Source organism: Jaculus jaculus, chromosome 5, assembly GCF_020740685.1.
Source record: "Jaculus jaculus isolate mJacJac1 chromosome 5, mJacJac1.mat.Y.cur, whole genome shotgun sequence".
In the NCBI taxonomy this organism is placed as follows: domain Eukaryota; kingdom Metazoa; phylum Chordata; class Mammalia; order Rodentia; family Dipodidae; genus Jaculus; species Jaculus jaculus.
The window spans coordinates 33,462,579-33,476,616 of NC_059106.1; the positions used below are offsets into that span (position 1 = coordinate 33,462,579).

General features: G+C 43.1%; 1 protein-coding gene across 17 annotated transcripts in view; it reads left to right on the top strand.

Annotated features, from left to right (window-relative positions):
• Positions 1 to 14,038, top strand: part of Pard3 (par-3 family cell polarity regulator) — a 619,141-nt gene that overhangs the window by 399,193 nt on the left and 205,910 nt on the right. For all 17 annotated transcript variants that reach the window (XM_004659771.3, XM_045148688.1, XM_045148686.1 and 14 more), the window contains one exon: positions 9,072 to 9,303. In XM_004659771.3, coding sequence (XP_004659828.2) covers positions 9,072 to 9,303 — 232 coding nt within the window. The remainder of the gene's footprint in view (positions 1 to 9,071; positions 9,304 to 14,038) is intronic.

The window sequence follows — 14,038 nt, forward strand, 5'->3', positions numbered from 1 at the left end:
GTGCCTCCAGGCCTGGCTCTCAGGCTCATCTTGAGCTCCCCATATTGTCACCTCTACCTCCCAAGTTCTGGGATACAGGTATCTGTCATAATGCCCCATTTATGTGGTACTGGGAATGAAACCTAGGGCAGCACACATTATAAACATGTAACAATGGCTGTAAATATATTACTTTCCATGTTTCTCATAGGCAATGGGTTGGTTGTGGTACATACATAGCATGGAACTACTCAGATAGTAAAGAAAAGACAAAAATACATGTCAGCTGTATGGTAACATACATGTGGTACTCCCACCTATCCATGCTAAAAACTTACATAATACTGTCAGGAAAAGTCTTTAAAAACTACATTCTTTAATAAGAAAAACATTCAGTAAAGAGTGATAATACTGAGAACCAAGGCATTCAGAGATTTCAAAAGTCATCCTGTTTTGTTTTTTCTTTTTTCAGTTGATCCAAAATGTTGTCAACTAAGTTTTCAAAAGTTTGTTCAGAGGCAACATTACTCATAAATGTCACACATTTATTGTTTAATATAATATAAAATTTTATTTATCTATTTTAATTTTCAATTAGCATTCAAAGTTTTAGGTATTATTTAGGTATCATTATGGCTAAAAATAATCAATTCAATGTGAATTTTAAATGACAACTCCCATCCACAGTGGACTATTAATGCTACTATCTCAATGGTGTAAATTATTTCATTTTGTCAGAACTGTTGGAAAACCAACCTTCAATGTCGCAATACACTGTCCCCATGGAAAAGAGCCCTCATGGTGAAAATTTAAATGTGGAAACTAGTTATAAATCAAGAGCAAACTTGTAAGAGTTGAGCGTGTTGAAAGCCACTGTGCCCACTGAGCAGTGCGCACTGCAGGAGGGTGGTAAGCAGGTGAAGTGCTGCCATTGTGTTTGGGAGCATCATGCCTTCTGCATCGCAGGCACTGGCTAGAGTTGTAAGGCAGGTAAAAGTGAACCGTGGCCTTTGGGAATTTGTCTCGCTCCTAGGAAGAACAGTTCTATTGTTCTTGCCTATCCACCACATATACTGAAAGATTTCTCTCCCTCCCTCCCTCCCTCCCTCCCTCCCTCCCTCCCTCCCTCCCTCCTTCCCTCCCTCCCTTCCTCCTTCCCTCCTTCCCTCCTTCCCTCCTTCCTCTTTAATGATACAAGCCATTTTCAGCTGAACTCTCCTCCTGTTGCTGAATTTCTTCCTCTGGGGACACTGTAATTTGTCATGTGGTTTCCTCGTATCTTTCTCCACTCCTGGCCATGACATCAGCTCTTCATCCAATCAGTTATTTTGTGTGCTCCTCCACCCTGCCACTCTTACTATAACTACTTCCAGCATTCCTATTCCACTGCCACCTTGAATGTGTGTGTGTAGAATTCTGGAGGGTTTTTTTTTTTTTGTGTGTGTGTGTTCAGAAAAAGCCAAGTACTTCCCTGCCAAGAGCTCATCATTCTAATGTTAAAAGTCAGAGTCCAGAATGGCAGATCCTGTTATTCGATGCCATCTGCAACACTAGCTGTTCATTTCCTACATTTTCCTTCCTTTTCCAGAGTTAAAATAGTCAACTAAAATAAGAAACAAAAATAGTATTTATGTCCCCCAACGTAAGTAGTGTTTATGTCCCTTATGTAACACTTCACAAGGACCCAGGGTGGAGTCCTCTGCAGTTTCTGTTGTAGCCTTATGTACCTCACACCCACCGATGTAAACTTGGTGACCTGTTGGTCAAATTCCATGAAATTCTCCATTCTTTTTGAAATTTTGATTAGCATTTATATTAATTAAATATAATAATGGCTTTCATGATGGCATAATTGTGTGTAATGTTCTCTGAAAATGAACTTTTTATGTATATATGTGTGGCATGTGTATGTGCTTTTGCGTGTGTGTGATCTTTCTACCTCCAATCCTGAATGCTGTGATAGCAGGTGTGTATTACCATGTCTTGTTTATACCACGTGGGGTCAAACCTGGGGCTTTGTGCATGCTAGACAAGTGCTCTGCTTGCTAAGCCACCTCCTTAGCCCCAGTTCTGCCTTCTTACTGTGTCATTTTTTTTTTATTTTTGAGGCAAGCCCAACAGACTGGCCTTTCTCTCTCTCTCTCTCTCTCTCTCTCTCTCTCTCTCTCTCTCTCTCTCTCTCTTTTAATACAAAAGAGTGAGAACAAGAGAGAGAGAATTGGCACACCAGGGCCTCCAGCCACTGTAATTGAACTCCAGATATGGGCACCATCTTGCATGTATGAGCAACCTTGCACGCTTGTGTCCCCTGGCTTATGTAGGATCTGAAGAGTCGAACATGGGTCCTCAGGCTTTGCAGGCAAGTGCCTTAACCAGTAAGCCATCTCTCCAGCCCTTACCATGTCATTTTAATGTACTTTAAGGTGGTAGCTTGGGAAGTCAGCAAGTCACATGTGTATTTGATATGTGGCACTTTATCTTCCAAAGTGAAGTGTAAATTGCTTGAGAATACATGTTTAGATTATAAAACATTCCTAATCCCTGTGTAGTTCTTTCTCAGCATGAGCAGCAAACAACATTGTTCCATGTTATTGATTGTTTTAGCTTAATAAATATTTATCAAGAGTCTTTAGGTTGTACCCTCAAAAGAGATTGTTGAATGGTAAAAAGAAATAATATTATGTTATGTGGTTTTGCATTTCTCTGTTTATGTCCCTCAAACAATTCATTTAAACCTAGTAGCATTGTCCAAATTGCCTCACATAGCAGTCGCTGCTAAGTCTTATCCCAGCGATAAGTAGCAGGGGAGATGGCCTGAAGCTTCTTTAGAGCTGGATTTGCGTGGTGCCCCTATGTGGAGTTGAGCCACATGTAAGATCAAATCCAATTCAGACCAACTTAAATAAATGAGGAAATGCAGCGTTTTATACAACTAAGTTCCAGAGCTGGGCGGCTTCAGGATTTATGAATCTCACAGCCCACATCCCACCTGGTCTGCTCCACCCTCCACAGTGCAGCTCACCCAACCAGTAGTTCCATGGTTCCTCTGTTTGTGGCCAACGGAAGGCAGGGAGTCCGCACTCCAAGTACAGAATGTGGCCATTCTGTCTCGTGGACACGTGCGGTTCTATGACTTTGGACTCATGGCTTCCACTGATTGATTTAAACTTAAGAATGAGTTCACCCCCCCTGAGCTTGCCTGCATTCCAGTCTGAGTTCCCTGGGAAGCATAAAGCAAGAAATGCATTTGAAACCAGCCACGAAGGCTGATCGGCCGCATCATTGGTGGCACTCTCCTCAATGGGAAAATCAATAGCTAATGGCCCTGTGGCTGGGAGTCAGCTTTTGACAGAAACGTGTTCATGATGACTTAGATAGAAAGCCCGATGTCATTTTCTCCGTCATTTTGTCCATAACCATTAGCACACAACTTCTCAGTCTTTGCAGACTTTCTGGTGACCTAGTCCTAACAAGATACCTTTCAGAATTGCATAGCTCAATTTGTAATGCAGTCTAGAATTTTAATTGAGCTGCATTTGCATCTGCTGAAAACATGGTAATTAGGTATGTCTTAATTGCAGAATGACTGTGATACATTAAAGGAAAATAAGTAGCTTCATGCTTTACCTTCTTATAAAAAGAAACACGGGCATATTTGTCTTTACCGACAACCACTTGAAGAGGCAGAGAGTTCAGTGCCCGTGGCAGGTTCAGATAGGCAAAACTGTGGTCAGAAAAAAGAGGCATTTGTGTGTGTTTGGAAGGAGGTAACCATCTCTCTTTGTTCAGGCTTTCTGTAAAAGGAAAGGGCATAATTTGTAAAGATGAGCATAATTAAAGTGAAAATATCACAATTTAGGTAGCATTTAAAATAGAATATTATACAAGTATAAGTTTATGATTAGTTTGTGCATTGTAATTTATTGTGTGTAAATAACAGATCGAGTCATTTACTGTTGATATATTGCTAGTTCTTTTCTCAGTTGAAACGCTGTTTACATGAATATGTTGTATTTTCTTAGCTTAAGGGAATAAAATATTTTATGGTCCTGAGTATAAAGCTAGTAGTAAATGTACAGGGATAGGTATAAAACTTACAGACTCTTATGCCCATCTATGCCTATCCATACATACATCCTATATAAGTTAAGCATGTGCAATAATTTATTTGAGCTTTTAGAAGAACAGTGTTTTGATACAGCTAGGAATAGTGATAAATTCTCATTTTTCTTTATTGAATAGTCTCTAAGTCTGAAGCGTATATATAATGTGATACCCTAAATGAACATCTCATGTTTGTACATACGGAGATCCATATTGCTAAATATTTTTAATTAGTTGGCATTCAAAGGGATTAGCTAGATCACTAAACCATAGTAGTATTTAGGTGACAATGTATTATCTAAATTGGAATGTTTAGAACAATCGTATAGAATTCTCAAATGTACAAGTATCATTTTAAACAGTCTACTTGCTCAGAACAGGAAAGTGATGTAGGAGTTTTCATTGTATAAGAAGAGGTTATAAACCCAAACTTAACACAGCCTTTAATATTTTGTTTCTCCCAATTTAGAAAATAAGCTGCATTACATACATGGGAAAATCATTGCGAACACGGAGACTATTGGCACAAGCATGGCTTCAGCGTATAGCGCGCCGAGAGGGTTCTGCGTGTATTGTGTGTCTGAGCCAAGAGCAGACATATGCCCCTTGAACTGCTGCCAGCACTATCAGGCAGAAAGCTGACAGTGTCACTCCCGATACTCCACTCATGATTTATGATAATGGCTGCTGTGGAAGACTAGATCATTTACATTTATCGAGGTCCCCCCCCCCCGCCTTTTTTGTTTGTTTGTTTGTTTGTTTGCAGTTTCAGACATTGTGCAGGGTTGAAAAATCTATTAGATGACATTCATGGCACTACGATAGTAGCAAAGGAATATTCTTGAAACTGGTTAGAGGTGAGCCAAGCAGTGGGTAGTCCATTCCTGGTGCTGCTGTGGCTTGGTCATGATTGATAGAGGAGCAGGCATGTTCCTGAAGGCGGAGGAATGGTAGTCCTCAGAGGCTGGATGCAAGTGTGCTTGGGAGAGTCACCGGGTAGGTTTTGCCAGCGTCTTTCCTTCCAGTAGGCATTGCTCTGCAGCTTCTGTCTACCTGGAATCCTTATTTTAGGAGTTTAGACAATGGGAGGCAGGCATGCAAGGATATCATCTGAGAAGCACAGTAGTAAGATTATACAAAAGATGCAAGTATTAATAACAGGTAGATCCCAAGAAGTGGAAGGACATTCGCCAGCTTCCATTCTAGTCGTTGAAGTATACCGGTAGGCCTGGGCTTTGAAACTTTAGTGAATTGTTTCATGGTAATCTGGTCAATTGTCTTCAGTTTGGGTCCAACCCCATTCACCAAAGGGTTGATACAGCCTGTAACCTATGTCCAAGGGTACTAGGCAAGAACCTGAGCCCTGCCTGAGCTACATGTGCATTGTCTTCAGGAGCTCTTATTGAAATAAGGGCACATAATTAGCATTCTGTTGGCCATTGGCCAGGTTCTTTCCTCGTTCTGTATACAGCCACAAAATCATAGCCTTAATTGAGCATATGTGTAAGGCTATGGATCCTCACCACATCCATCTGAAAGTTGTAACGGGCTCCTACCAAACATGCCCAATTATTATTTATATATTCACAGCGGGGCAAAGACGCACATTTTCTAAGAGCCATCATTTCTTTGTAGGAAGAGTGTAGCTCAAAATTAGATAACCCCAGTATTGGGCAAAGCTGACATTTATGAAGTCATTTTATATGGGTAGTAACTAGTCCAGGGTCACTGCGTATCTAATTTCCTGAGCTTGGTCACTGATCTGAGCCACAAGCTCAGAGGAGCACACAGAATTGATAATAGGTGTTAATTTTAAAAAAGGTTTTTAATTGGCAATTTATATACTTGTAATTTGATTTGTTTTGGTTTTTTGTTTTTCGAGGTAGGGTTTCACTGTGGCCCAGGCTGACCTCGAATTAACTCTGTCATCGCAGGGTGGCCTCAAATATACTTGTAATTTGATCATAACCCTTCCTGTTATCTTTTTTTGTCCCACTTTTCTTCTTTCCAACTAGTCCCTCTTACAGGTTGATGTCTCAGCTCTTTATTTTTGTTTTTTGCCGTTCTCCACCACCCGTAGTGGTATTTTGGTAAATCCAAATATTGTGTATGTAAGTAACAATAGTTACTATGAGGTCTTGAATGCAACAGCCATGTCATGTCTGAGAGACAACATTCCCCAGCACCCTTCCCCACCCTTGGACTCTTACATTCTTCCTGCCCCTTCTTCTGCAGTGTCCCCTGAGCCTTGGAAGATGTGATAGGGATGTCTCATTCTGTGGTGAACATTCAACAGTTACTTATTTTCAGAACTTTATGTCGAGTCAAAAAGAAGCTTCTCTCTGACCAAAGGTGAGAGCAGCTCTAACCTGTGGGCATAGACATAAATATTTAGATGGCAATTTGGTGGGCACCACATGCCCATTTATCTAAACAGCAGTAGTAGCTGCCCTCCTATGGCCCATGACCTTGTCAGCTACAGGCTTTAGACTAGGTTTTCAGTACCGGGCATGAATTCCTTCCCATGGAGCAGGCCTCAAATCCAGCCAGAGAGCAGCAGTCACTCCCATGATAGTCATGCCCCATTACACAGTGGGCACATCTTGCCTGGCTTGTCGATTATTCAGCTCCCAATGTCCACTGCTGGGAAAGATTGTTGATGACTTTTCTCCCCCATCAGCCTGCACAGCACCTTCCAGCACTACAAAGCTATGTGCTTATCCTTTTATATTGCTTACCTGGTTCCAAATTGGCTTATAAGGGCGTGGCCACCTAAATTAAAACTGAAGAGAGGGTTTTTCAGTGTGGTGCTTACTCCTAGAATTATCTTTTGGGCAGAGTATAGCCACTGGGTAACAGATTACCCAAATGTGTTCGTATGAAGTGAAGAATTGAGCAGTATAAACAGCTCATCAGAAAAAGCCGAGAAAAGCTGGGCGTGGTGGCAGAATTTCCGTGAGTTAGAAGCCCCCCTGAGAATACAGAGTGAATTCTAGGTCGGCCTGGTCTAGATTGAGACCTTATCTCAAACCAAAACAAAAGAAAGAAAGAGAGAGAGAGGGGCGGGGGGAGGCAGAGAAGGCCTTGCTGTGGATGTGGCAGCCCCAGGCTGGGGGCATCTGTCACCAATGGAGGAGGTGCATCCGAAGGCCTCCACAGCTCCTTCTAAATTTATTTAATGTCGGTTGTTTAACTCTTTGGTTGTGTCTAGGTGTGGTCTTCTGAGAAAGGAAATATGTTGACTTAGGTTTATATCCAATTATGTCCAGAAAATGAATTTTGCCTCTTTTGCATATGTTCAGTAGTGGGCATCTTTATAAAACAACACCAAACTGGTACACTTTGGCATGGCTGTGCCATCATTCCATATTCTCTTTTCTGGTATGTGAGGGTTTAATAGCAAAAGTCTAAGATGCTGAGCTTGTCTTCGCCGGTCTTAGACCCTTGGTGCTGTATTTTACTACCCTGAGTGTCTCTTGGCTGATGAAGAGACAAGATTGAGCTCCATTTGCAGCATTATTAACTTGATCTGAACATCCAAAGATGGAGATGAAGCTGAAGCATCATGTTTGGCCTCCTGTCACTAGAGATGCTTGTTGCTTAGCACCTCATTCACTGATGCTGGAAAGAAATGACCTTGGAATTCAAGGAGTAAGCCCAAAGCTCCTGTATGTCACACCATATTTACAAGGCAGTTTTAGGTGGCCAAGCTCAGAAATAATTCCCGAGCATTACTGTTAACACTTGCCTCTGTGCTTCCCATTTAATTGAGAAAAAACTCTGGGTGTGTGTTGGTGCTACGTGTACGAGCACGGGTGTGTGTGCCATAGCACACGGGTATGTGTGCCGTAGCACACGGGTGGAGGTGGGAAGACGGCTTCAGGAGTCATCCTCATCTTCCACGTTGTCTGAGTCAGAGTTTCTTGTTGCTCACCAGGCTGTGATCTGCCCCTGGCTCCTCCTGTCTCTGCCTCCCTTCTCGCCACAGGCATGCTGGGGTTACAGATGCCCATCATGACGTCCAGTTTACATGAGTTCTAGGGATCAGAACTCAGTACTCGTGCTTGCATGAGAAGTACTTTATCCACACAGACAACTCCCCAGCCCCGAGAAGAAATGCTTAACTTCTTTTAGTAAGAGAAGCCTATATTAGTTATGTGCCATTCTTTGAATTGCAAAAGGTTAGGGTATTGAACTGCTTACCCCGGGACTGTTTGCTGAAGCGTTGGCTTGAGGACTGGAATGTTGTTCTCACTGAGGAGCTGTTATCTGCTAATCCAAATGAGCGAGCCACTGAGTACCTGGTTTCCGTGGATCCCGCCCCCCCTGCTCCGCGGCCAGTGTGCACCAGTGCGGAGGCTTAGAGCACCGAGTGCACACAGTTCTTACTGGTGATGTTGGCCCTGTGCAGGAGCACTCACAGAGGCCATGGAGCCCTGTTGTAGCTATAAACCAAGATCTTCTGTCCTCGTGTACAGGACCACACATGGGCCTATCCTGAAGCCCATGCTGACACGGTCCTTGGTAGGGAGAGGTATGGCTCTGCAGATGGAGGAGGGGCCTACTTATATCTACACGGCCAGTAACCAAAGTGGCTTCCTTGTTGACTTTCTCTTTTACAATTATTACATACCGGACTCTGAGAGGTCAGTGCTGTCTGAGGTCTCCCACTCCTGTCCACAGTGGAGGAGGGCAGCATCTGGTCACTGTGTGCTCAATGGGACCCCGACAGGAAGCTGCTTGTCTTCTGCCATTGGTCTTCTGTCTCAGGAGACGGAAGGGTCCCCTTGGGAATGTGCAGTACTATGTCACACACCCTCAGACAGTGCCAACGTCCAGGGCAGGACCCTTGTATGGTAGAGCATGCTCCAGGATCCTTGTAAAGTAGAACACACCTCCCCCGTTGAGATTCCTCATCGTCGTCGCTGTAGTTTGCTCTGTTCCTTATTTTCTCTTTTCTTTTCTTTTTTCCTTTTTTTTCATTCAAGTGGAAGAAGACACTGAAGAAAGTTCGCGGTCAGGGAGAGAATCCGTGTCCACCGCTAGTGACCAGCCTTCCTACTCCGTGGAGAGACAAATGAATGGGAACCAAGAAAAAGGGGACAAGACAGATAGGAAAAAGGACAGAACTGGAAAAGAGAAGAAAAAAGATAGAGACAAAGAAAAGGATAAATTGAAAGCCAAGAAAGGAATGTTGAAGGGCTTGGGGGACATGTTCAGGTAAGTCTCACCCAGGATCCCCTCACATATGGTTGTGAGTCACTTAGCAAAATGGGATTAGTTCATCCTCAGGTGAATTTGTCCCTGTGCCGATGTCAGAGTGGGGTCACTGACTACACGGTGTTCACCTTCTTGTATGTGGCCTGTAGATGGGCAGCACCCTTGCTGTATGGCATGTGGCTGTGTGTGACTGTGAGGACGATACCAGGCACAGCTTGGAAAACATCTTTGAGGTCATTCAAAATTCCTGTATCGTTTCCTGTCTTAGCGACTGCATTTTTACTTTCTGAAGGGTTTCATCATAGCTATTTCAAACCATTTCAACAGCCTTCAAGGTAGCCGCTCACCAACATGTAGCAACAGCGGAGGGAAGGTAGTGACTGTGTCTTCTTCCCCCTGCCTGAGGAAGGCCCAAGGAGACAAAGGGCTATTAAGGCAGGGTTTGCTCTTTTTGTGTGGGAACAATGGCTCATTATTTAAATTTAACATGAAGCTCAAGTTAGTGGTAGCATTAATAACAAGTCTCATAAAAAATAATTCAGATAGAGCTTCAATTAAGCTGTGTTGATTAATTTAATGCTTATTACTTCAGTCTGTAAAGATTTCATTAAGTGTAGTCTCTGGCTGTTCTTGACAGTTGTTTTTGTGTCCCTAAATTATACTCGAGGATTACTTAGCATAACATTTTTTACAAATCACTGCTATACAATAAAAGTGACAGGTTGTTCAGAAGTTGCACCGAAATCCCCCATAAATGTTCATCTAAGGTGATTTATAATATTCAGGCATTTAATGGTAAATATAAAGATGCTTGACTGTTCCATAAATTAAGCCCCTAAACATATCAAGATGATGGTTTAAAATTGAAAACATACAGCACAGCCTCTTGCCTTCTCAAATAGTAGTCTTCCTGCATCCTGCATCCCTTCCTTTTAACTTGTTTTTAATTGTGGAATGTGAACAAGAGTTTTTATGCTCATAGAATCTGATTTACAGTCCTCAGGCTGACCTCAATAACTCAGGTGTGATAGATACGTCAGGCTCGGCGAGTCTAGGAATCACGGCGGCCCGGAGGCCACACAGCCCAGCAGATGTGTTCCATGGATGTCTGATTAGGTCAAGGGAAGGGAAGAAGGAAATAGGAGATTTGTATTAGCTCAGAGTTGGCCTGTTAGCAGGATTAGCTTGGTTTGTAATAGAATTGCATTTCTGTCTCACTTTGCTTCAGAATATGGCATTGTCAGGTGTGTTATTTTGTTTTCAAGAAGTGGCATTGTCAGGTGTGTGTTTGTGTGTGTGTGTGTGTGTGTGTGTGTGTGTGTGTGTGTGTTTGTTTTCAAAAAGTCTCTCATATGTCGCTAGCTGACCTTGAACTTGTTATATAGCCAAGAGTGACTGAACTTCTGATCCTCCAGCCTTCCCCTTTCCAAGTGCTGGAATTACAGGCATGTGCCAGTACCATGCCTGATTGGTGTGGCGTTGGGGTTGAACCCAGGCTCTGGGCACGCTGTACTCACTGAGCCACATCCCGGTTACAGTCTTCACAGTTTTTCATGAGAACTTTCTTGTCTATGTACTACTGGTGCTTCCGAACACATTTTCAGGCAGGGGTCTGTCTTCATCCTATCCCTCATTCACAAAGATTTACAGGATGAAACTGTTCAAACTGCTGCTGGACATCAGCCTCTGTATTACCAGGAGGAGTTTCATTAATTGCTTGCAAGTAACAGCTCATGAGTGGGTACCCTTGCATGGCACAGAGCTGGGTCAGAGCTGGAAGCCAGGCCCTGAGGTGCATGCTCAGTCCCACCTGCAGAGGCTCTCCTGCAGAGTTACTGGAAACTTTTCACTCAGCACTGACATTTGCCTGTTAGGGCCAGGGCTCTACTTTTGTTAGGGAACAGATATGTTTCTAGTACTGAAGAACTGCATTAACGATAAATTATCTTTATTTACAACTTGCAACTCCAAGTAGAGTTTTATACTTGGGGCCAAAGGAGTGGAGAGTGTGCTACTCTGAGCAACACATCTCATCACACTTCTTTATGCTCAAAGCTCTGCTAAGCACTCATGATGCTTCAGTCCTATACCATGGCCTGCAATGAAAGCCAGCTTTGTGACAAGTTCACTCATTTGTAAACACAAAAAGCCTGCATACTTCAGAATATCTAATTTAACATTCAGGTGCAGGAGGCTATTTTTTTTTCCCCTAGAGAGAAAGCGAGAGAGAGAGAGACAAGCACAGAGAGAGGGAGACCGAGAATTGGTGTGCCAGGGCCTCAGCCACTGCTTTCGAACTCCAGACGTTTGCACCACCTGCTGGGCATGTGGGATCTGGAGAGAGCTCGAACATGGGTCCTTAGGTTGTACAGGCAAATGGCTTAACTGCTAAGCCATTGCTGCTAAGCCACCTCTCCAGCCCAAGACTGCCTTTTTTTTTTAATGCAAGAGAGAAAGAGAGTGAGAACGAGCATGAGCTGGTGCACCCGGGCCTGCAGCCACTGCCGTTGAACTCCATATGCATGCGTCCCCTTGTTCACATGTGTGACCTTGCCTGCTTATGTCACTGTGTATCTGGCTTACATGGGACCTGGAGAATTGAGCATGAGTCCTTAGGCTTTGCAGGAAAGTACCTTAACTGCTGAGCCATCTCCCCAGCCCCCCCTTTTTTCTTTATAATTAGGTTAATTATCTCCCAGTATTTAAGAATGGATGGGAAAAGGTGAATATGGTCACCAATGCCTTTAATCCCAGCATTCTGGAGGTTTAGGTAGGAGGATCACCATGAGTTCTAGGCCAGTGTGGTTTAGAATGATACCCTCCCCACCCCCCAGGAAGAAAATCCCAGACATGTTTTAAAAAGTGAACAGGTTACATAAAAATCAAAGGTAATTCTGCTTAAGGTTCATCACTTCCTCATTGTTTTCCTGTACTGTGATGCTTGCTTCTCTGTTGAGTTACCCCTGACTGTGTGGGGGCATGTGAACATGCACTTGTGGCTGCTTCCTTGCCCTTCCTGGCTCATATGTAACCATAGCTACATTGCTGGTAGCCAAAACCATGCATGCTGGGGGCATACGCCCTGGAAGCCTGTGACTCTCCCAGACCAGAGCTGATCGTGGTCCACGCCAGGAAAGAGCATCTTTGATCAGGGTCACAGCATCTTCTCCCATGTGCCACTGCACATGGCTACGTTCTCTGACATGCCCCGCTGCCTCCTGCCGTATGGTTGTTGACATTCGCCCAGCACCATTCCTACAAATGAGAAGACTGTGATCCAGTAAACATAAAATAAGCTCGAAAAACAACAATGCCCGCTCTTACTCTAATTCTCACTACTGTTACTTACCATTTGTATTTGCCAAGCCTTGTTAGATATTTTTAAATAGTTCAAACAATCTTTTGAACCTACTGATCCAGTGAGTTGAGACTAGTGAACCCTTGGGTCGGTTCTTTGGTGTTTCCTCCCTTGTTTCTTAAACAGCATTGCAAAAACAGTCGAATTTCGAAGGAGTCTTCCATTCCTCCTTGTTCTTTGCATGAGACAAGGATATCATGTCCTTAGCAGTGGGAGGTGTTTTGAAAGAGCAGATCAGAGAGCCCACATGCATTTCTTACTGTAACTTTCCAGGAGTTCAAGTCGAGCAGGCCAGTGCAGGACTGGTGCATAGCATAGCTGATTGTCTCTGCTATTTTTATGATACTTTGTGGTTCGTATGATGAACAAAGCCTCTGGGATCAAGCACATTCAGTATGGGAAGTCTAACTTTTTAGGTAATGTAGCAGTGGGTGACCTTCTTGTCTTTAGTCTAATTAATGAGTTAATAGGTTTATTTTTTTTAATTTTATTCATTTATTTATTTGAGAGAGTGAGGGAGGGAAAGAGGCAGACACACACACACACACACACAGAGAGAGAGAGAGAGAGAGAGAGAGAGAGAGAGAGAGAGAGATTTGGAGTGCCAGGGCCTCCAGCCACTACAAAAGAACTCCAGATGCATGTGCCACCTTGTGCATCTGGCTTACATGGGTCCTGGAGAGTGGAACCAAGGTTCTTTGGTTTTGCAGGCAAATGCCTTAACCACTAAGCCATCTCTCCAGCCCCAATAAGTTTCTTTTCTAAACAAGGCTTACAGCTGTCCTCTGTCTACCCTACACATATACACACAGGCATACTTCATAACTTTGTCTGGCTTTTCTGTTCATTTGTTTTTGTTTATTTCAAGGTGGGGTCTTGGCTGTAGTTCAGGCTGATCTGGAATTCCCTGTGTAGTCTCAGGCTGGCTTCTAACTCATGGTGTTCCCCTTACATCTGCCTTCCGAGTGCTGGGATTAAAGGGGTGCGCCACCATGCCCAGCCTTGTCTGGAGTTTTTGATTAAATGTGATGAGGACCAAACAGAGGGACTGTGTTTTAAGAACCCACCTAGGAAATGGATGGTACATTTTGTGGCTATTTCCAGCCATTGTCATATATAGCCCATGTGTCTTTCTATTTCACACATTGAATGATATTCACAAGAATGGCTTAATTCTTGATAAATAGCTCTAGGAAAGACTGTTGTGAGTCATATGAATCCCTCTTCTTTTTACAAATTATGGATATATGTAGTGTAAAAAGCTGCCTTCATGCAAATTTTAAGTTGAAAATTTAAATCTTTAAAGAATAAAATAACAAATGTGTAGTGTCTTGTAATTGTGTTAAATTCCTCTTGAACATGGCACCTTCTTTGGCA